The sequence below is a fragment of the Crotalus tigris genome, unplaced genomic scaffold (assembly GCF_016545835.1).
Source record: "Crotalus tigris isolate CLP2741 ecotype Arizona unplaced genomic scaffold, ASM1654583v1 scf7180000019173.45859301935:6455823, whole genome shotgun sequence".
NCBI classification, from domain to species: domain Eukaryota; kingdom Metazoa; phylum Chordata; class Lepidosauria; order Squamata; family Viperidae; genus Crotalus; species Crotalus tigris.
Window position 1 is genome coordinate 2,221,220 of NW_024097414.1, and position 23,880 is coordinate 2,245,099.

Below are 23,880 nucleotides of genomic sequence, written 5' to 3' on the forward strand. Positions count from 1 at the left end.
GTTCTGGGCTCACTCTGTGGTGGTGTTTCTCAACCTTGGGAACTTTCAGGACTTCAACTCCCAGAATTCCCCAGACAGCCATTCCCCATGCTGACTGGAGAATTCTGGGAGTTAATCCATACATCTTAAATGTTCCCAAAGTTGAGCAACATTGCTCTATAGCAGGGGTAGGCAACCTTGGCTCTTTTATGACTCGTGGACTACAACTCCCAGAATTCCTGAGCCAGCATGGGAGAACTATGGCCCCCTCATGACTCGTGGATTTCAACTCCCAGAATTCCTGAGCCAGCATGGGGGAACTATGGCCCCTTCATGACTGGTGGGCTTCAACTCCCAGAATTCCTGAGCCAGCCTGGCTCAGCTTGGAAACCTCTCCCTTTCCCCTCAGCATGGCTGGCTCAGGAATTCTGGGAGTTGAAGTCCACGAGTCATAAAAGAGCCAAGGTTGCTTACCTCTGGTCTATAGCATTCTTAGAAGAGCAATATTATCCTATATTATCCCAATGCAAAAAGTACTTAAAACTTAGGACATCGTGGCTGGTATTAAAAACATGTTTAAACACCATGAAGCCAATTCACAGTGGAATCCTCGTGTGTAAAGAAATTGTTTGCACAACTAAAGGGACTCCATAATCTAATTATGCCTTTGATATAATGAGGCAAAAATGATATCCGGAAAGGAACCATTATAGGTTGGTTTCAAGAGATAAGAAGGAAAGTAAGTTTGATATGTGGCCAATACTTTCCCTCAATCCTCGTATCTAATCCTCGACTTAACGTTATTCATATAGTGAGCAAAGTTAAACTGCACTGAAAAATTTGACTTATGACTGGTCCTGACACCTACAACTTTTATAGCATCCCTCCCATGGTCACATAATTAAAATTCAGGAGCTTGGCATCTGGATATGTATTTATGATATTTGCAGCATCCCAGGGTCATGTGATGGTCATCGGCAATCTTCCCAGCCAGCTTTTAACAAGCCCAGTCAAAGGTGGAAGCTGGATTTTATGACCATGTCATAAAGGAACCCCAACAGGGGCTGCCCCAAAGAAGAGGAAGTCAAGCTATTCTCCAAATCACCTGAAGGCAGGACAAGAAGCAACGGATGGAAACTAACCAAGGAGAGAAGCAACCTGGAATTAAGGAGGAATTTTCTGACAGAACAATTAACCAGTGGAACAACCTGCCTCCAGAAGTTGTGAATGCTCCAACGCTGAAAGTTTTTAAGAAGAGACTGGACAGCCATTTGTCTGAAATTGTATAGGGTTTCCTGCCTGAGCAGGGGGTTGGACTAGATGACCTCCAAGGTCCCCTCCAACTCTATTATTGTTACTGTAATATGTGATTCACTTCATCAGCTGCAGGAGTTCACTTCACAAGACATGCTTTCCTCAATAATACCTTGCTCAGCAACAGAAACTCTGATCTCAGTTGTGATTGTAAGTCGAGGACTATCTGAAATTTGGACCCTTTGGCGCCGAACTAAACATCATATTCTCAAATTTAAGCCACTTTTTTATTGTTCCAACAATCAAAAGCTCATCGTAAGCTGAAGCCCTGAAGCAGCTAATTACATTAAGATCCAAAGATGGGAGAGTAAAGATCGACTCACAGAGGCTTTTGAAACTCAAGTGCCAGAGGTTCAAGAAAGATAGATGGTTAAAAAAATAAACCATTGTCCAGAATTCTTCACAAGCTTTTCATGCCAGCTCACTCATGGTCAAAGATGTGCAGTTGAGAGGCAGGTATGAAATACATTTTTTCCAAGTCACAGATTGATGTCTTCCACATCTTCATCACCCACGGCCCTCTCCTTGCTTCCAACCTATAGCGGTTCCCCTGTGGAGTCCATGTGGCAAACCCATTCTTGACCCTGCGGTGGTCCACTCTGGCTGTGGGATCCATCAGATAACATGTGGGACAAACAAGCATGGTTGTGGGGGAAAGAGCTTGTGGCCTCCCCTGACCCTCATCCATGTGGACCATTCAAGACACAGAAGCACACATGATATTTTGTTAAGCCACCACAAGAACAAAAGACGGGATTTAGACACCACAGACTTCTCCCTACACTCTACTGCTAAAATACTGTCAGAGCTTCTAGCTGGTTCACCAGACATTCACCAAAGAGAGCACATGGGGGAATTGACATTGTCTAAGACAACGGACCGTAGGAATGGAGAGTTATGGTGGAGCAATAAGGACAGAAAAATGTCAATGTATCCCAGCGTTTTGTATGGCTAATGATCTGTCCTAATGGCTAATGCCGGGTGGCAATCAAAGGAGGCCTTCAAACCATGGACATCTTTCCAAAAGCCCAGGCTTCCTCAACAACGACAAGAGCATCTTGGATAACCTGAGACAACTAAAACTGCAGGTGAGACTTGAAGATGACCAACACTCAGTGATCAATGGCAAACATTGCGCTGCCAACGGTTGTGGATGGTCAATCCAAAGGCAATGAACTTGTATACAGCGTGCATGGAGGGGACTGGTCTGACGGGCCTCTGGAGCAGCATTGGTGGCTCACGTCACCTCCAGGGAAGCTGGCGAGACTCGGTCACACTCGGCTCGCGAGCGGAGGCTGTGCCACTGCTCAATGGCGGTACGGTGGGAGGTGAGCATCCGTCGCCAGTGCTTAGACTCTGAGGAACCTGTCGAATACTGGCCAATGACAATTCTCCCGATGAAGTCGTTGCTGCTTTTCACATTGTGGCCGTAGACTGGAGGAATAAAAAAAAGTAGGGGGAGAGAGAGAGGGAGGGAGGGAGAGAGAGAGGGTGGGAGGGAGGGAGAGGGAGGGAGGGAGAGAGAAAGAGAGTGGAAGGGAGAGAGAGGGAGGGAGTAAGAGAGAGAGGAAGGGGGAGGGAGAGAGAAAGGGAGAGAGAGAGGGAGAGAGATGCCTGAAAACTGACAATATAACATGACACAAAAGCAGTCCAAACTCAGCAGGAAAGTTTCCCCTCTAAAAAAGGGATCTGCAAAAGTTGCAGAATAGAAGTTATGGACAAAAGAGAAACCATTTTTAAAAACAAGAACCTCTGCCAAGTCAAGTCAGTGCTTATTATAGTCAAAGACCGGAACAAATTAAAAACATTCAAGGAATATCCAACCCAGCCAGTGATGGTTCAAATGATAGCTCAACTAATCATGATGCTGAACAACATGCTGACCAATCATGAGGTTGGTTTGGTTTGGGCTTAGGATGTGGCATGAACGTCAGTGTGATTGTTGCCTGAACTCAGAGGAGATGTTTGCCCATCTTGATTAATGGCTTCACGATAAACCTTCAAGGCACGTTCATTCAATAAAGCATAATTAAATAATTGCTGAGCATGGCCCGTTGATCCCAGGAGCGTCTTGCCTTGTTCAAAGGTGCCTTGATTTTCAACTTTCAAGACTAGGGCAGCTCATCCAGAGAAGCCACACCCAGAACAAAACCACAGAGATGTGACACAACGCCGTCCTGTTGTAGAGGCAAAAGAAATACACGGTGGAGAAGATCTGTAACTGCATTGCTGTTTTATTTTTTTAAACAGCGAATGTTATTTTGACCATCTTTCCTTTCCCAAACGCTGGCAAGGGATGACTCACTCCTGCAATAATTATCAGGGTTTCTGATCTGGAGAAAGGAACCAGGCGCAGTGCAGGCTGCATGCTACAATTACAGGGCAGCCTTCCCCATTTGGTCATGTTCAGATGTTGGTGGAAATTCGCCCCCCCCCCCAATGTCCTTAATTGTATCGCAAGAAAAACACACGGGAAAGATACGAGTCACATACCTGTGAAAACCAGGCTAGTATTTTCAAGTTCTTCTTGTGCCACCTTGAAGCTGAAGGACTCGTTGTAGAAAGGATCAATGGTGGCCTTCATACAGGAGGTCTTCTTTGTCTTGGCTAATTTTAACCCATGAACAAGCTGGATTTTCACAAAAGGATCTGAAGAGAAAGCACAAACAATTCCAGCTTGGCAAATGAACAGCTCCACGCCTGCATCAGATTAAGCTAGGAGTTATTTGAGCCCTAGTTTATTGAGCAGGTCAAAAACCAGTCGGAGTGAATTTTAAAGCTGGAGATCCTACTTTGCTTGTCCAGCTCCTATTTTTTTTTTTTTTACTCTCTGTTCTCATTCTGCGTAATTACAGTTTGCTTAAACCAAGAGCAAACCAGGAAACGGTAAAATATATGCCCTAGTCACATGTCATGCTAAGTCACAATTCCAATCGGAAAACCAAGAAGAAACTGTGCATTATCATCCTAAAGGCAATCATGGTTGACTCGTAATCTTCTCTTCAAGTTTTAAGAAATGTGAAACGTATTTCTTACGATCTAGAGATGAAGTTGTTTTCCCAGACATTTTGTTCCATTTAATTGGCATCTTTGAAGACTGTATGAAAAAGGATGGATATTCATTTTTTTCCGTGTTGGCACCATAAGAGATTTGAGGGCTGTCTGACTCGCATGATTTGGTCATGCTCCTTTACAGACTAATTTTTTAGGTTTCAAGTCATAAACATATGTTACACAACTCTGGGGAAGCACATAACCATTAAATATGAGGCATTTATATTCCTAAAATATGGAACTTGACATTTTATGAAAATCTCAAGCTGTGTCTAGAGAATTGTCCCACGTAGGTGGAAAGAAACCAACCCGCCAGATGTTAAGAGTGGATAAAACATTTATATCTTCTATCCATCTTTAAAATGTTTTGCGTATGTACAAATGAGAAAAGAGAGCGCAATATTCCTAGGTCTATAATCTACATTTAATTATATGTTAAAAGGTTAAGCTGGTTCGATATTCATGCTGTATGAATCGTTTCTCTCTTTCGCGTTCTCTCTCTTTCTTCTTGGTTTGAATCATCATGCATATTGTTCCTTATTGTTGTTATATTTTTATTGTCGTTAAATACATACTATAATAAAAATTCAGCATTATACAGGTGGTCCTCGACTTACAACAGTACATTCTTTGACCAAGGGCACTGAAAAAAAGTGGCATGACCTTTTTCAGGCGTACGACCGTTGCAGCCTCCCCTTGATCACGTGATTAAAAGTCAGCCATTCGGCCATTGACTCATATTTATGACGGTTTTAATGTTCCGGGGGGTCACATGATCCCCGTTTGCAAGCTTCTGACAAGCAAAGTCAACCGGGGGGGGGAGCCAGATTCACTTAACAACCCTGTAATTAACTTAAAAACTGCAGTGATTCATTTAACAACTACGGTGAGAAAGATTGTAAAATGGGGCAAAACTCACTTAACAAGTGTCTCACTTAGCAACGGAAAGTTTGGGCCCCGCTGTGCTCATAAGTACAGGATTACCTGTATAGCAATGCAGGCTTTTAAGGAATAGAAAGGGGAGGGGGGGAACACACGTCTTTTTTAAGGCCACAGCACCTCATCCTCAGAGGTAGAAAAATTTCTTATCCCTTTCCTCTGGAAATATGAATGTTTATTTTTATTTTTTTTCTCCACGGTTATTGGTAACGTTTTTCCATTCCAGGGGAAACAATGGTCCATGGTAAAAAAAAAAAAACAAAATGGTGGAAAAACCTGAAAGGGGAGGGGATCCTTTTTCTGGAGGAAACGAAATAGCCTTGACCTCTTCTCAGAAAGAGAAGCCGCTTCTGGACCAGAAGGAGGCCTGCTATTTCAATTTTTCAAATGACAAATGAGAGGCAGCTATTGTTCAGCAGGAGAGGTCAGAATGTGCTGTTTGCTTTCAATCAGACCTTGGGGGAGAGAGAGAGAAGCGGATCCCTTGCTCTCTTTTGAGTGCTTCAGCGGAAAGGAGTGGGCAGGGAATCAGATTGGGGCTGAAGGCAACAGCCAAGGAGATTCTCCTTGGTAGAGAGGTTGGCTGTGCCGTCTCCGGCTGGAGAACAAGGCATCAAGACAGCACTGGGGTACACTGAAGCCTGGAAAGGGGGCAGAAGATCCTGTGCCTGATGGTACCCCATCTGGGTGAAGTCCTGGAGAACAGAGAGAACCAGAAGAAGCAAGAACTAAGTCATTCTCTTCTCCCGTTTGTGAGATGTTGTTAAGGTAGGTAGGTAGATGATAGATAGATAGATAGATAGATAGATAGATAGATAGATAGATAGATAGATAGATAGATAGAAAGAATGGCAGACACAGATAAAATGAACAGATGATAGATCAAAGAACAGAGATTGGTAGGTAGGTAGGTAGGTAGGTAGGTAGGTAGGTAGGTAGGTGGGTGGGTGGGTGGGTAGGTAGATAGATAGATAGATAGATAGATAGATAGATAGATAGATAGATAGATAGATAGATAGATAGATAGATAATCAAATACCTGATAGATAAATAATAGCACAAAGAACCAATAGATGGCTGATAGATAAATAATTTCTAGATACATGATAGGTAAGTAGGGACGGATGGGGGGAAGAGAGAGAGAGAGCAAAGAATACTATGGATAGATAGATCAGAGGAGAGAGAAGAGAAGAGAAGAGAAGAGAAGAGAAGAGAAGAGAAGAGAAGAGAAGAGAAGAGAAGAGAAGAGAAGAGATGCTTTTGAGTCTGTTTTGACTCCTGGCATCTGCCTGGACAGGTTCCTGCCGTTTTCTTAGCAAGATTTCAGAAGTGGTGTGCCATTGCCTCCTTTCTAGGGCTGAGAGAGAGGGACTGGCCTACGATCACCCAGCTGGTTTTGTGCCCTAGGAAGGACCAGGAGGGGTGGTCTTCAGATTCCTAGCCAGGTGCCTTAACCCTTACACCAAACTGGCTCTCAGTAATAATACTAGGGGGGAAAGACTACAACCAGTGTTATATAAATACATTGGGGAAAATACTCCCGTGTTCATCTACATGCTCCAAGTCCAATAACAAAATACACACCTGCATCCACACAAACCCTACCTGACCCTTGGCTCATATCAGTCTGCAGTAACTGCTTTGCTCTAATTATGTCCACATTGAGTCTCCCCGCACTGGGAAGGTAGTTTAATGAGAGCAAAAGCTCTCCCAGCTCAACTTCGTTCTGCAACAGAAAAGGGCAAGCTGAATCAAACACTGCAAAAAGGATTCTTGATGTGTCACTTTTTTTAATGCAATGCAGTACAAGCTGAATTCATTTTTGAAATTGCGAAGGAAAGGATGGGGATGGGGGGAGGGGCAGGGGGGAGGGGCAGGGAGGAGAGGGGAGGGGAGGGGAAAGGAGGAGAAGAGAGGAGAGGAGAGGAGAGGAGAGGAGAGGAGAGGAGAGGGGAGTGGAGGGGAGGAAAGGAAAGATGGAAAGGGAAAGGAAGGAAAGGAAAGGAAAGGAAAGGAAAGGAAAGGAAAGGAAAGGAAAGGAAAGGAAAGGAAAGGAACTCCACTATAGTCAGCACGAGAAACTGTAAGCAACCTGAGGCTAAAATGGCCTAAGAAATATCACTGCAACTGAGTCCTTAAAACCAAACCCAGTAAATTAAAAGAACAATTAAAATAAAATAAAAATAAAAATGCCCTTTGAATTCATTGAATGGAAACCCACAAGTTACCTGAGAACTGGGCACCAGCGCTTTCCACCAGTGGCCGCCCTTCACCAGGTCCACCTCACTCAGCGGCATGGACACCTTCCCGATGACACAGTGGCGTGAAAATTTGTCGAAATCCACCACGGTCAAGAGCAGAGTCCTCCTCTGAGCTTCCAAAAACGGGATGTCGAACATGTACCTCTCTTCAAAGATGGGGTTCTGGGTCTTGCGCTTGACCCCCGTCTGCTTTGAGTTCTTCTGGTCGGGAAGGAGACAGATCTTCACATAGGGGTTTGAGTGGGCCATGTCTTGCCTGGCGCCATCGTAGGAGATGGGGGGAGGCAGGTCCTTGGCTTCAATGACCCGGACAATGAGATAGTTGTGCAAGAGATCGTACTGAGTGCTAAAATGGAGCTTCCCCAGCTGATACTTGGCTAAGATCTCTTCGTCCGTCAAGGAATCCAGATCGTCGCTATTTGAATCAAGAGAATACAGTCCTGGCTCGAATTTCCTAAAATACTCATCCGGAGTGTAGGTTTTCCGCAGGATGCTGGGCTGGACAATCTCCTTTTTGGAGCCTAGAATTCCAAACTCGATGGGCTTAATGTCAACCAGGGGAGAACTTGGTCTCCTCAGCTCTAGACCTGGATGAGAGGGAGGAAGAAACAGGATTTTTAAAAAAGGGCAGAAAGTCCCAGACAGCACTTGTCCAAAAGAGAAAAATGCTTTGGATTCAGTTGAACTCCTGCTAAAAGGCCTGGATTGGCGGCATGTAAATTTTATTAATAAATAAATAAATAATAAAAATCTTCTGCAGGGTTTTTTTTGGGGGGGAGGGCTGATAAAAATAAGGGGAAGAATTTGCTTTTCTTCCAGAATATATGTGTGTATGTTACATGTGTGGCTGTGTGTGTACAGGTAGTCCTCAGCTTACAACAATTCAGCCCAAAATTTCCATTGCTAAGCAAGACGGTTCATGGAGATTTGCCCCATGTTAACAACCTTTATTGCCACCGCTGCAAAGTGAGTCACTGCAGTTGTTAAGTTAGTAACATGGTCATTAAGTGAATCTGGCTTCCCCATTGACTTTGCGTGTCAGAAGATCGCAAAGAGCGATCACATGACCCCGGGACACTGCAACCGTCACAAATGTGAGTCAGTTGCCAAGCAGCTGAATGTTGATCAGTGACCAGGGGGGAGGCTGCCACAGTTGTGTGAAAAACGCTCATCAATCACTTTTTTTTCCAATGCCACTGTCATTTTGAACGGTCACTAAACAAACAGTTGTAAGTTGAGAACTATCTATCTACCTATACCTTTGTTCCAGAATGTATGTGTGTGTGTGTCTGAGGCAGAAAGTGTGATTTTTTTAAAAAAAAAAATGAGCAGGCATGGGAGCAAGTGAGAAAGCAAATGGAGATTGCAGAGAACATTCATTTCCCAAGACTCTATGTTCACACGACCTATTTAATTTGCTTCCGGAATGATCTGAATTTGCAGGATTCATTGACTGATAAATCAGCTGGGCACTCCCTATCATTTGGGTTTTCACTGGTCCGGGTTAAATGTAAAAGGTACTTAAAGAGACCTATCTATCATCAGGATAACTAAGCTCCTTTTCCATCAAGCTCCACCCATCCTATCTGCCAAGATGGCGGTCAGGTGTGGTCCAGCTTCTCTGATCACCAGCTAACTTACTTGAAATTCGTCTTGTAAGGCTGTAAGTGGAACGGGAGGTATCCGTGGACGACCGTCTTCTGTCCAGTGAAACATTCTGAGGGATTGGGGATGGTTCACCCGTTGCGTTATCCGTGTTGCCATTTTTGTCTTCACTTCGATTGCTTAGCCTGTTGGAAAGATCAAATCTTGGAATCATCCAGGCAACGCTTCCATTCCGCGTTTTCTTCCCCAGTGCCATGAGCATGCAAGTGTCTGGACTTTTGAGGAAAAGATAAACCCTTTTTTGACTTCATGAGTGCATTGATGATAGATCATAGATGGAGTGTAAAAAATATATAGAATAGAATAGAAGCTGGAAGGGACCTTGGAGGTCTTCTAGTCCAGCCCCCCCCCTCAAGCAGGAGAACCTATACCATCTCAGACAGGTGACTGTCTAGTCTCTTCTTTAAAATCTCCAGTGATGGAGCACCCACGATTTCTGGAGGCAAGCTGTTCCACTGGTTGATTGTCCTCACTGTCAGGAAGTTTCTCCTTAATTCCAGGTTGCTTCTCTCCTTGATCAGTTTCCATCCATTGTTTCTCGTCCTTCCCTCTGGTGCTTTGATGAACAACCTGACCCCCTCTGCCTTGTGGCAGCCCCTCAGATACTGGAACTCTGCTTTCATGTCTCCCCTATTTCTTCTTTTCTTTACACTGGCCAAACCAAAGTCCTGCAACCGTTCTTCGTATGTTTTAGCCTCCAAGCCTTTGATCATCTTAGTTGCTCTTCTCTGAAGTTTTTTCTAAACTCTCAAAATAGATGAGAGACAGTAGATGATGGGACCGTAGACCCTAGACTACTGTTTCTCAACCATGACAACTTTAAGAAATATGGACCAACTCCCAGAATTCTCCAACCAGATAGGCTGAGGAGCTTTAAGTTGTGAACGGAAGGCCAAACAGCTGAAATTTCCTCAGGATGCTGGCTAGGGAATTCTGGGAGTTGAAGTCCACAGGTCTTACATTGGCCAAGACTGAGAGAGACTAGAAACCAAGAGTTAGTGAGTTCTAGTCATACTTTAGGCATGAAAGCTGGCTGGGTGACATGCAGCCAGTCAGCATGAAACTGTGAATTCTAGTTCTGCCTTAAGACATGAAAGCTGGCTAGGTGACTTTGGGCCAATGACCAAGAGATGGTAAGTTCCAGTCCTGTCTTAGACGTGAAACCCGGCTGGCTGGCTTTGGGCCAACACCAGGAGACAGTGAGTTCTAGTCCACCTTAGACATGGAAGCCGGCTGGGTGACTTCGGGCCACTCACCAGGAGACTGTAAATTCTAGTCTGCCTTGGACATGAAAGCCAGCTGGGAGACTTTGGGCCAATACCAGGAGACTGTGAGTTCTAGTCCACCTTAGACATGAAAGCCAGCTGGGTGACCTTGGGCCAGTCACCAGGAGACTGTGAATTCTAGTCCGCCTTGGACATGAAAGCCAGCTGGGAGACTTTGGGCCAACACCAGGAGACTGAATTCTAGTTCTGCCTTAGCTACTATATGAAAGACAGCTGGGTGACTTTAGGCCAGTCCTTCTCTCTCAGTCCAACTCACCTCACGTTTGTTACTGTGGGGAAAATAGGAGAAGGAGGGAGTACTAAAAATATACATCATCTTGAATTTAAAAAAAAAAACAAAATAAATATTCACTTTTTTTAAAAAAAACTAATGCAAACAGAAAGCAAATATCCTCCCCCCTCTCCATCCAGCAAGCCACTGCTGCTGCTAATTTACAATTCTTTTCACTCGCTCTGCTTCCTTTTGAAACGCTCAGGATTTTGCTTAACAAGGGCAACTGCTGAGAAGAAGAATGGAGCTACGCTTCCAGTTTAATTTCACAGAATACAAGGCATTTCATATATATATATATATATATATGAAAAATGAAACAGGCATGTCATTTATCTTATGATCTACAACACCTCAGAACTACCCACCCCCCACAGCTCTCATCTCAAAGAAATAAAAGCAACAAGGGGGAAAAAAGCGATAAGAAAGCACATGATTAGAGAAAGGGGTCCCCACCCTATTTGTTAAATCAGCATAATAAGATTTGCTGCCTTGAGACAGACCAGTTGAGGTCAGCCCTCAGAAGGTGCCATAATTGAAAATACCTAGTGCTTTTCTTCTTTGACATAAAATTATGCCTAACGTCTCTTTCTCTGGCTCCAAATATATATATATATTTTTATAAAGGAAGGACACCCTGCTTGCAGTTGGCACAAATATATCTTATTTATAAAGGAAGAATACCCGGCTCATAAAGGGGACAAATATATACTTATAAAGGACTGATGCCCTGCTCCTACATGGCATATATATATGCCTTAAATATATATATTTAAGGAAAGGATATCCTCCCCATAGATGGCACAAATAAATATTTATAAAGGAAGGATACCCTGCTTAGGATGGCACAAATATACTGTATGTGTTTATTAAGGAAGGGTACCGTGCTTGTAGATCACGCCAATAGAGAAGGAGGAGGAGGAGGGAGGGGGGAAGGGGAGGAGGAGGAGGGGAGGGGGGAGAGGGAGAGGGAAGAGGAGGGGAGGAGGAGGAGGAGGAAGGGAGGGGGGAGGAGGAGGAGGAATCATCCTTGGTGCTCTCTGGGTTTAGAGAACATCAGTGCCAGAAGGGTGTAGGGTTTGCTCTCTTTTATATACTAGTGGCTTGGTTCTTAATTAGGATGCTGTTTACTATTAGCTTGAAGAAACCTGCCATTAAATTGGGAGCATTATATAACCGAAGGGTCCTTGGTGGGTCTCTGAGTTGGATGGCTTTCTTGCAGACCTTTCATTACCAAACTCGGTGACCTCCTCCGAACCACCCTTCAAATAAGCGGTGCCTTCGAAACACTCCCAAACTTACAACCAGGGAGGGGTTTGAGCTGGAAAAGGCCCCAGGATTTCCACCTCGTCTTCGTTGGACTGGCAACAGCTGCACTCGTAGCACTTCTGACAACAGTTGCGACAGGTCCATCTGCACAGCAAAAGATCCGAGATTCTAGACAACAGGCCCTGAGGCCGTTAGAAACCAGAAAGCAAAATTACAAGCAGCTGATGGTGAACAAGGATAAACAATTGTAATTTAACAGGCAGATCCCAGGAGGATTTCAGTTCCATGTGTGTGTGTGTGTGTGTGTGTGTGTGTGTGTGTGTGTGTGTGTGTTTATATCTCTGTAACCACAGATCTAGATTTTTGCTTATTCTGCTTTGGTCAACTTATTGTTGGATGTTGGACTATCAAGTCATTTTTTGACTCCTAGTGACCGCAGAGATAGATTTTTCTCTCCGACTTCTGGAATACTGGACATCAAACCTATCATTCATGAAAACTGGAAACGATATGAGCCTGTATCCAAAATTTCCAGCCAAGAGCCAAGCAGAGGGAGATGGGTATGAAAACCACAATAGGATCTTTTTTTTATATTTTCTCTGGTTCCTAAACCATGGCTTATGGGTCAGCAGGACCCCAGCCTCTATGGCTCATCCAAACGTTGGCTGAAAATCCATGGTTTGGCATAATGTTTGTTCAAACTGTAGTCCAAGTTCGAACAACCTACTAAACTAGGGATGTCCAACCTTGGCAAATTTAAAACCTGTAGACTTCATCTCCCAGAATTCCCCAGCCATCCGTGCTGGATCTTGAGTTTCCCTGCAAACTTACATTCTTGTAAAATTGTAATGCCCAAGGCAAAATGTTTTCCAAACCCCCTGCTAAAAATGGAAGATGCAGAAGAGGAATAAAGGGTCATAAATTAAAAACAAATCCTAATTAAATGAGAAGATTCCAGAACTTGCCCACAAGGAAAAGCCTATGGTTTCCGCTACACTAACCCAAGCCAATAAAATATATGCCAAGCTGGAAGAATTTCAGTGCTTTGCCGTGAGCGGAATTGAGGGAATTTAAACTTTGCTGTACAGTTTTATAATCCATCGTCTTCACGGAATGGAGCAAGCATTTAAAAAACGAGGAAAGCTTTCGTGCTTTGAAAGGCAATAGAAGCTGTGTGAGTGAATCAGATCATGAAGGAAAGGTCAAGCAGTTCTGGACTTTTCAAAGCAAGCACCACATGGGGGGGGGAGTAGGGTGTGAGCATCATGCTCAAGGGATGGTAAAACAAAGATGAAGTCCAGGTTTCAGGGAAGCAAATCACAATTGGCCAAACCAATGGGGGGGGGAGTTTTTTCCAATATTTTTTTTAGTTTTGTTCTGTCTCTGTTCAATTGTCTTCTTTTGGATTTTGGATGTTAATCTTTTGAATAAAAGAAGAAGAAATTGAACAATTACAATTGGCCAAACCAAATCTATGAGAGCAGTTGATAATGAATCAGGACCCTGGACAGCTCCAGGAGGACCCCCCCCCCAATGGAGCCCTGTGGGAGCCACTGAAATGTTGTTTCAGCCCCAAACTAAGATTTTAAATTGAGTTGCACGTTAGGGCTCCATTAGGTTTTGTTTTTTTTTCAGAATAAACCTTATCAATTAAAAGGATGGCACTCATTCCAAAGCCCTTGGCTTCCACAAGATCAAAAACGTAACATCTCTCTAGGACAGGGGTCTTCAAACTTGGCCCTTTTATGACTTGTGGACTTCAACTCCCAGAATTCCTCAGCCAGGCACACTGGCTGAGGAATTCTCGGAGTTGAAGTCCACAAGTCATAAAAGGGCCAAGTTTGAAGACCCCTGTTCTAGGACTTCTCAAGTTTGAAGTCAGAAAGATCAAGAGATCAGAGATGGAAAAATGTATACCAGGGGTGGGTAACTATATCAACTTTACCACCTGTGGACTTCAATTCCCAGAATTCCTGAGCCAGCCATGCTAAGGAATTCTGGGTCTGGACCATGCTGGCTCAGGAGTTCTGGGAGTTGAAGTCAAGCTGTAAACTTGACTTAATTGCCCATCCCGATGTATACGATAGTGGTGAAGAAGGAAAACAACTGGACCAGGTGTTAATTCCTTACTGTCACAGGGAATAAACTGAAAATATAAACACAAACCTATATACAAAATCACTTTCAGTTTATATCGTATCTCTACAGCTGGCCAGCTGCAGTTGTGAACTGAAGCCCTTGACTTACAATACAGGGCACAATTTCCATTGCTAAGCAAGGCAGTTAAGTAAGCCATGCCCTGTTTAATGACCTGTTTTCCCATGATTAAGCAAATCACTGCAGTTAAATGAATCATGTAGGCACTAAGTGAGTCTGGCCTATTCGAAAGCGGGCTGGGAAGATCGCAGATGGCGATCACGTAACTCTGGGACACCACAAACATGGGGTTGCCAAATGCCCCCATGTTGATCACCTGACTGGGGGGATGCTGTGACGGTCATAAGTATGAGGATTATCACTTTTCCCAGTACTGTTGTAAGTCCAAAATAAGTCAATGATCCTAAGTCAAGGACGACGTGTACCTCAAAGAGATCATCCGAGCAGAGCAAGTGGGGATTCCCAATCCTCTCCCATAACATGAGGAGTAGAAATTTTGTACACCAGTGGACTGACAGCATATAGAATTATCTGCAGCCAAATCAATTAAAAAACAAAAACGTGTCAGCCACAGTTCTCCTTGTTAAAGGAAAAAAAAGAAAAAGAAAAAAAAAACCCTGGCTGTTTAGCCACAGGAAACCAAGGTGTATTTTTACACACACAATTTTGCACCACCAAGCGTAGAAAGCCAGACGAAGGGGCGAAGGGAAAACACACACACACACACACACACCCGACGGTCTCGTTCTGTGTGTCAAGAGAAAGGGTGACTCATCAGATTAACTCACCTCATTTATCGGTTCCAACTGTCCTTTTAGATATCCATGATGAAGCAAAGGGAGAGAAAATGAAAAAGACGAGACTGGTTTAGTAAAGGTTTAATGATTTTTTTATTCCCCCACCTGCAAGACCAAATATGTAATTGTGGACCTCAGCTTTCATTTCAAGCGGTGTGTGTGTGTGTGTGTGTGTGTGTGTGTGTGTGTGTGTGTGTGTGTGAGGAGGGAGCTATACTGAGTTCTATTTTAGGGAAGGTAAAAGAAGAATCTCCAGGAGGGACATTCAATGGCTATTGTGAATTTTCCTCAATTGCTTACTATTTTTGTCCCTTTGCAAAAAAAAAAAAAAAAGCCTTTTTATAAAAATCTCTCTGTATTTCAGGCTGTTATATAGGTAATGCTTGACTTACGGCCGTAACTTGAGCCCCAAATTTCTTGTTACTAAATGAGAAAGTTGCTCAGTGAGTTTCGCTCCATTTTACGTGCTTCCTTGCCACAGTTCTTAAATGAATCGCTGAAATTAAGTTAGTAACATGGTTGTTAAGTGGATCCAGCTTCCCCATTGACTTCGCTTGTCCAAAGGTCGCAAAGGGGGAGGTCACGTGACCCCCAGGGACACTGAGGCAATCATAAATACGAGCCGGTTGCCAAGCATCCAAATTTTGACCCTGCGGAGGCTGCAACGGTCGTAAGTGTGAAAGTCACTTTTTTTCAGTGTCGTTGTGACTTTGAACGGTCACTAAACAATTCATCGATTTATCGTAAGTCAAGAACTGCCTATAATGCATGGATTCCTACAGAGTCCTGAGCGCCAAAACGAATGAAAACCATCCTGCAAAGTAAGAGATATTCCTCTCAATTTGGGAAAGAAACAAAATGTGTTTCTTATTCTCACAAGGTCCAGCTCTAAATAGACTTTTGATTGCACTCATGTTCCAAAATCCCAAAAGCATAAATTAGGTCTTCAGTGCTGGAGCAAATCTTTCTAATATAGGATAAGCAGTCGTTCCATAAGGAGTACACAGACTGATATTGCAGAATTGCAGAACAGAAGGGACCTTGGGGGGTCTTCTAGACTAGAGTAACCCCCTCCTCAGGCAGGAGGCCCTAGACCAGGGTCTTCAAACTTGGCCCTTTTATGACTTGTGGACTTCAACTCCCAGAATTCCTCAGCCAGGCACGCTGGCTGGCTGAGGAATTCTTGGAGTTGAAGTCCACAAGTCATAAAAGGGCCAAGTTTGAAGACCCCTGGCCTATACCATTTCAGACAAATGGCCGCCAAGTCTCTTCTTAAAAGCCTCCAGTGTTGGAGCACCCACAACTTCTGGAAGCAAGCCGTTCCACTGATTAATAGTTCGCACTGTCAGGAAATTTCTCCTTAGTTCTAGGTTGCTTCTCTCCTTAGTTGGTTTCCATCCATTGTTTCTTGTCTTGCCTTCTGGTGCTTTGGAAAAATAGGTTGACCCAGAATAATAGAATAACTACTCCAACCCCTTGGTCAAGCAGGAAATCCTATACCATTTCAGACAAATGGACCCCTCCCCTCTTCTTTGTGGCAGCCCCTCAACTATTGGAAGACTGCTATCCTATCACCCCTGGTCCTTCTTTTCATCAAACTACTAGAGACACCCAATTCCTGCAATCTTTCTTCATATAAGATGTGTGCGGTGCAATAAAATACAGTCCAGGAGTTGCTTTATTCAGCCACCATTCAGCTGGCTTATGGACCCCTTCATTCTGCCCTGGAGACAGCCTTTGCCTATTTAGTTATCCAATTTTTATTTAGTGTTGCTGAAGGCTCCCAAAATCACTGAAGACAGAAGCGAAAAGGACTCACTCAGCTGCTGTTGACCACCCAGCAGTCATTTTCAGAAGCCCTAGCAAACCATGGATGTACAAACCCTATCTTGGAAAACAAACGGTGCATTGTCAACCAGGTTTGTTTGCTTGCTAATGGCTGTTCTCGCCTTAAATAACACTGGACCAGTATGGAAGAGTTCAGAAACAGGAGTATAGCGTTCACCGAGGCTGTGAGTCAAGAAAACACTTTCCGTAGAAATGAAAAGGGCCGAGAAAGTCATATTAAAATGATCTATGTTAATTGTCCCTAGCAGAGCTAGCCCAGGAGTAAAATTTCTGTTTGGCATGTAGAAAGTTCCATCTTCTTCAAATCTCCTGACTCTCTTAAGAAGAGTGGAGGAAATGACAGCTTGAAATTCCAGCCAGCTCAAGTGAGCAATGTTAGATTAAATACTCTACAGGTAGTCTTCGACTTACGACCACAACGGAGCCCAAAATGTGTTGCTAAGTGAGATAGTTCTTAAGTGAGCTTTGCCCCATTATACGACCTTTCCTGCCACTGTTGTTAAGTAAATCACTGCAGTTGTAAAGTTAGTAATTAAGCGACTCTGGCTTCCCCAGTGACTTTGCTTGTCCGAAGGCCGCAGAAGGGGATCACATGACCCTAGGACACTGTAACCGTCATAAATATGAGTCAGTTGCCAAGAGAGCACCAAGAACAACAACTCCTTCTCCTCCTCCCCCCTGCAAACCCTACTCCCTTCTAGCCCTGATGATGTTCCCTAGTTGGGTCATGAAATGTCTGCAAGAAAAACAAGCTCAGAGAGCACCAAGGATCCCACAATCCTCCTCCTCCTCCTCCTCCTCCTCCTCCTCCTCCTCCTCCTCCTCCATGCAAACACACTCCCTTCTAGCCCTGATGATGTTACCTAGTTTGGTAATGAAATGTCTGCAAGAAAAAAAACCGAGCTCAGTGACCACCAAGAACTTTCTCCTCCTCCTCCTCCTCCTCCTCCTCCTCCTCCTCCTCCTCCTCCTCCTCCTCCTCACTCCCTTCTAGCCCTGATGATGTTACCTAGTTAAGTAATGAAGTCTGCAAGAAAACAACCAAGCTCAGAGAGCACCAAAGACTCCACAGTCTTCCTTTACCGCCTTCTCCTTCTCTCCACAACCCCAACTCTCTTCTAGCCTAGATGATGTTGCCTACTTAGGTAATGAAACGTCTGCAAGAAAACCACCAAGCTCAGAGAGCACCAAGGACCTCTCATTTCAGCCCTGAGCTGCAAATATTCTCCTTTATTGAGAACACACCTTCCTCTTGAATAAACAAAGCCAAACGATTCCGCGGAGGTTAAGACGGGGCAAGGCGTAACGACATCATTTACTTGTAATCATTCCATTTTCAGAAAACATCACAGCTGTTCTCAAACTTTGTGGCATCACAAAGGTCCCTGCAGGCAAACCCGGTGCTGCTCAAGCTTGCACAAACAGAAAGCCAAAACCCGGAGTGTGTTTTGATAACACTCTTTGTGCTGCAGGTGTGGCACGTATTAACTTCACCACTGACATCTGCAAACAGGGCTTACAAGCGATGGCGGTTAATTCTCCAGGACCGAATAAACCACGGTTTCCACTTACGAAACCCCAGCTACTTTGGTGTTTTTGCCCACCGCACAATATCATTGTATCGATCCATGGTTACTTTTATAAGTTTCCATTCTCCTTTTTGTTTTTGCTCTGAAAAATGCCACGAAATTCATTTTTCCCTTCCATGATCGTATAATAGTCAAAACGACACATCTGAAATACCAGTCGAGGTTTTCTTTTAAAGGTTTTGCATGAGTCACTTGGGGGGTTTTCAGAGAACCAGCTGTGAGCAGTTCGAGGACAGGCAGTCCTGGACTCACAACCACAATTCACCTCTAAACTTGCTGCTGCTAAACGAGACGGCCGTTAAGTGAGTTCTGCCTCCATTTTATGACTTTTCTTGCCGCAGTTGTTAAACGTGAATCACTGTAGTTGTTAAGTTAGCATCACGGTTGTGAAGTGAATAATATTTATGGACAGTGAATAACATTTATTGGACAGTGAATAATATTTATATTTACATGTTACTTATATGTAAGAGTGTAGGCCAGGGGTAGGCAACCTTGGCTCTTTTATAACTCGTGGACTTCAACTCCCAGAATTCCTGAGCCAGCCATGCTGAGGGGAAAGGGAGAGGTTTCCAAGGTGAGCCATGCTGGCTCAGGAATTCTGGGAGTTGAAGTCCACGAGTCATAAAAGAGCCAAGGTTGCTTACCCCTGGTGTAGGTCTATACACATATTGTATAGAGCAGTGGTTCTCAACCTGTGGGTCGGGACCCCATTTGGGGTCGAACGACCATTTCACAGGGGTCGCCAAACAAGGCTGTCCGCCATTTTTCCTCCCTTTTCTTTGGCCACGCCCCTGGCACCCGGTGATGTATAAGTGATTGGGGGTCACCACAACATGGGGAACTGTATTATGGGGTCGCGGCATTAGAAAAGTTGAGAACCACTGGTATAGAGTATGCTTTAACTGTGTGTTGTGTATGTGTACACTTGGAGAGGAAGCAACTAAATTTCATTTTTCATGTGTGCCATTGTGCCATTCCCCACATGCGGGGAAAAAAAGGACAATAAAGGTTATCTAATCTAAAAATCTAATGAATCTGGCTTCTCCCATTGAGTTTGCTGGTCAGAAGGTCGCAAAAGAGGATCACGTGATCCCAGGGACGGTGCAACCGTCATAAGTACATGCCAGTTGCCAAGCCTCTGACTTTTGATCCTGGGGATGCTGCAACTGTTGTAAGTTTGAAAAATGGTCCCAGTCCCTTTTTTCAGTGCCGTTGTAACTTCGGTCACTAAATGAACTGTTTTAAGTTGAGTATACCAACTCCAAATTGTGATTAGTTTACAGTTCATATGTTGTGCATCCAGAAAAATGTGTGCATGCAGTCCATTATTTAATTATCTGGACTAATTAAGCCTCTACCATCCTACATCGTACTTACACAAGATCTCAGAAACCTTTCCCAAACCCTATGAAAGCCTTAGAAATGGACCCCCAACCCATCGTCTATTTTCTGCTCTGTCTCCGCATTTCTCCATTTTTTCTTCTCTTAAGCCTGGTCTACCTCGCAGGACTGTTGTGAGAACAACGTAAGAAAATCACACTTGCAACCTTAGGTTGGAGGGCATTAAAAACAGACAATGCCCTTGAGAGAAATTAAGCTGCTGGGGAGGCAAACTTGTTGCTTTGGATGGGGATGATGGCAACTGAAATCTGACGCACCTCAAAAGTTTTCCAAGAGTAGCAAGCGGCAGCGGAGGGGGGGGGGAGGATGAAGCAGCTTGGGCTTTCTTTGCCCCTGCCCCTCCTTTTCTTCTCCGGATTTGGCAGCCCCCTCCCCAAATTAGCCTCGGGAGTCTCTTTCTATTATTATTCCAGCTTCTTCAGTCTCAGAGTGAACCCCCCCCTCCGGCCCCTTATATCCTTTAATACGATTTTAATCGACAACCTTCAGTCATTTAAAACGAAAACTACATTGGAACAGGGAACGCAAGCCCAAGGGAACCAAAATAAAATCAGATCTACCCAGGAAGGGAGATTTATTATTATTTTTTGAGCGAAAGAAAGGTTATCAACCCAGCGAAGCGGCTGGCCTCTGGGTGCAAAATTTGCTATTTGCATTTTCCATTCCCCCCCTCCACCACCACCGTCTCTCCCTTCCTCCTCTCCCTCCATCTGCCGGCTTCACACAACATGCGTGCCAACCTTTCCCCCGATCACATCCGCGGGGCCCTCCCACCCACCCACTCACTCACTCCCCTGGCCTTAGCCCGCAAGCCCACTCCCATCTGCCCAGGAAAGGTCAGCAGCCACCGCCGTGCATTGTACACGCATCTGCAGCCAGATGGGTGACCCACCTCCCCTTCCTTCCTCACGCCCTCTTTGGCAAGCCTAATATCGGGGCAAGCCCCTTCCACCCACCGCCCCACAAGCGTCCCCTTTGCCCGCCGCGCTCCGTTGCTCCGAAACCGAGAAGGTCGTGGGAATCCTGCCCGAAGGCGGCTGGGAGACTCAGAAAGACGCGAGAAGGGAGGGAGGGAGGGACAGGCGTCGAGGGGACCCCCCAGCCCCGAGCGATGGGGCCGAAGCAAGGGGGGACTCCACCTATTCATGCTACAGGTTGCATTTGCCTCCTGGTCGGAGGGAACTCCGGAGCAGCTCGGAAACTCCAGCCTGCTCACTCAAGTTTGCTGCGGGAAAAATTCTCGCTTTTTGCAACGCTGGGGATGCTGGTGTGGGGGACCCCCCAACGCCTCTGCCTTTGCCCCCCTCCCTTTCTTCTTCTCTGCCTTGCTCGGTTCCCAGCAAAGGCAGCCTGGAGGGTGGGGGGGGGTCTCCAGCCCCTTCCCCTTCTCCTCTCCGTTCGCCTTTCCTCCCCCCCCCCGGCCGTTCAGCCCTACCTGCATATACGCCATCTTCCTCGGGCGCTCACTTAAGCCCCCTTGGCAGGCTAAGCATGGCGTCTGCCCTCAACAAAAGGAGTCCGTCCGACGTGCTTGGCTTGCTCAATGAGGACTGACGGAATGACCAGCCCGTTGAACTCTTCGCGCCGGGGCTCGGCAGGCTGGGTTGGCCACCAGGGAGGGATGCGTTGGCAGGTTGGGCTGGCAGAGAAGGACCAGCCTGTCCGACTGGCTGGACTCTCTTTGCATCGCAGCTGCCCCTCCCTCCGTCCCTTTGGTCATCCCCCCCTCTTGACCAGCCAGATTGGGGTGGGAGGGTGGGAATCACGGGTGGTCAAGAGGAAAGCGACCGGCTGGGCGAAAATGCCGCAGGCGACCGGCGAGGGAGGGGGGGGGGGTCTTCCCAGCCTCCAGCAGTTTTGAATCAGCTGCCACCGGGAAAGGACCCGCCTAAGCAAGTCAGCTGTTTTGCTTTTTTAGAGGGTGGCGTTCCATGCTTTGGCCTCCAGGGGGCGCTAACGAGCCGCCCGCAGGCACAACTGGACTCCCCTGGTTGCGGACAGGCCTGCAGGGGGCGCTCGGATGAACCTTACAGCAGGAGTCCTCAACCTTGGCCACTGTTAAGACTTGTGGACTTCAGCTCCCAGAATTCCTCAGCCAGGCATATGTAAAAAGAAGTCTACTCCAGGTAGTCTTTGATATAAAAAACACTTTGTTTAATGACAAAAGCTACAACGGCACTGGAAAAAAAAGGGATTTATGACTGTTTCTGACGCCTAACGACCGTTGCAGCATCCCCAGGATCACGTGATCAAAATTCAGAGGCTTGGCAACTGACTGGTACTTATGACGGTTGCAGTGTCCCGGATCATGTGATCGCTTTTGGCAACCTTCTGACAAGCAAACTCGATGGGGAAGCCAGATTCTCTTAGCAACTGTGTCACTAATTGAAGAACTGCAGTGATTCACTTAAGAGCGTGTTAAGTGGCTCACTCAACAAGAACGGTCGTAAAATGAGGCAAAACTCACTTAACAACTGTCTTGCTTAGCAACAGAAATTTTGAGCTCAATTGTAGTTGTAAGTTGAGGACTACCAGTGCATAAAAGTTTCTTCTACCAACATGCAAATCCATACTGTCTCTCTTTTTTCTTCCACTAATGCCTCCCCACACACGTAGATTACACAATCCTTGACTCACTCCAATCCACTGGGCATGATGGGCTCGGTAGTCGAGCCCTTAAAGTAAGCTGGTTCACACCGGTTGAGTTTCCTACGGCTCACTAAATAAACCACAATCAACGGGTTCACACAACACATTAAACCAAAACCTGTTAAACCATGTTCCGGTTGAATGCAACGTGTGAACCCAGGGACATAGGTAGCAGGATGTCGAACCATCTGCGTGCAAATATCTCAGCCGTCAGCTTTTTCTCGGGGCAAAACAGCATCGATTCTTCCATTCCAGGCTGCTAAAATGAAAGGCTTTAACTAGATTCTCCGATAGTAAATACCCAAATCTGCTTTACAGGCTGCTTACCCAGGGACCTCTGAGCATAAACAGAGCTCCCCTCTTTTGCCGCAGAGAGCCAAAGGCAGGAGAGAAAAGGAAGGGAATTTTGAACAGGTAGCCAGCGAGAAAGTGAAACTAAACAAGGGCATTGCTCTTTCCCCGAGAAATGCCAAAATCAATTTAGATAAATTGCAACTCTAAAGCTCTACAACTGCTTTGCCAAGTAAGTACTCACAATTCCAGCTCCTTCAAACGCAGCAGACATCTAGAGAGATGGATCTCAGGGAGAAGGAGGAGGAAGAGGAAGAGGAGGAGGAAGAAGGAGAGAAATTGTGGATGGATAAAACACAACTGTTCTGGCTTGGGCAAATGCTGCTTGCATGAGTGAGCATGCTCCTCTCTCTGCCTTTGCATCCTCTCCCATGCGCTCAGAAGCAACAACACCCGTCAACAATATTTCTGGGGTGCCTCCTCACAATCCCCCCCACGGTGGAGGGGGGGGAGAGGACTCTCCATTCAGATCACACCTAGAGAAAGGAAAAACCTCCCTGGGCCTGTTCTGCTGTAGCCGTTCCAATCTTTGCTTTAAAAAAAAAAAAATTAAAAGAGGAAGGGAGAGCTGATTTTTGCCCCAATAAAAGGTTTTAGTCAGGGGGCTGTCCCTATTACAGGAAGACCTCCTGTTGCTGGAAGATCACACCCAGCCCTTGGGGTGGTGCAAATCCCAGGCCAGGGGCGTGGCCACCCTGCTCGTTGGCTTCAGCAGCTGCCGATCTGCTCCCAGATCCCTGTACATTTACTACCAGATCCCCCTCTATACCAGCATGGGAATGTAGACTTGACTATAGCCTCTGATGGTGAAAAGCAGCCAAACATCCATCCGTCAAGTGGCTGAGCAAATTCCAGCTGTCTCAAAGGAACAGCCTCTCCCGTTGTAGGCTTGATGGACAGATGAGAGAATTTAATGATTGATATTTCCCTAAGCAGCTTCGGTTCCTCCCGTCTCTCATTCCCAACCCCAACCTGGGCTAAAATGGTACTGCTCTATTCGCACACCGCTTTCCTATAACAGGGAACCAGCAGTTTCTTTAAGAAACC

The 23,880-nt window shown here is 45.4% G+C and overlaps 1 protein-coding gene across 7 annotated transcripts; it reads right to left on the bottom strand.

The window, feature by feature from the left end:
- Positions 1-1,506: 1,506 nt before the first annotated feature.
- Positions 1,507-23,649, bottom strand: SYT17 (synaptotagmin 17). Of its 7 annotated transcripts, none has more exons than XM_039360804.1 (9): positions 21,269-21,585; positions 14,984-15,001; positions 14,621-14,726; positions 12,072-12,182; positions 9,189-9,337; positions 7,515-8,134; positions 6,892-7,012; positions 3,787-3,942; positions 1,507-2,727 (listed from the first exon to the last, which is right to left on the bottom strand). In XM_039360804.1, the coding sequence occupies exons 3-9, from the start codon at positions 14,632-14,634 to the stop codon at positions 2,531-2,533; spliced, it is 1,368 nt and encodes a 455-aa protein (XP_039216738.1). In that variant the 5' UTR covers positions 14,635-14,726; positions 14,984-15,001; positions 21,269-21,585; the 3' UTR covers positions 1,507-2,530. The 7 variants fall into 7 exon arrangements, with proteins under 7 accessions (XP_039216738.1, XP_039216737.1, XP_039216735.1 ...); XM_039360803.1 differs by having other exon boundaries at positions 14,984-15,006; XM_039360801.1 differs by lacking the exons at positions 14,621-14,726; positions 21,269-21,585 and adding an exon at positions 23,018-23,644 and having other exon boundaries at positions 12,072-12,220.
- Positions 23,650-23,880: the final 231 nt, after the last annotated feature.

Excerpts from the sequence above, each read along its gene's own strand:
- SYT17 (XM_039360801.1), bottom strand. The coding sequence starts at position 23,047 with ATGTCTGCTGCGTTTGAAGGAGCTGGAATT. Across the intron at positions 3,943-6,891 it reads TGATATGAGCCAAGGGTCAG|ATCCTTTTGTGAAAATCCAG; the intron begins GTAGGGTTTGTG and ends CTTTCTCTTCAG. Across the intron at positions 2,728-3,786 it reads TACTAGCCTGGTTTTCACAG|TCTACGGCCACAATGTGAAA; the intron begins GTATGTGACTCG and ends TTATTCCTCCAG.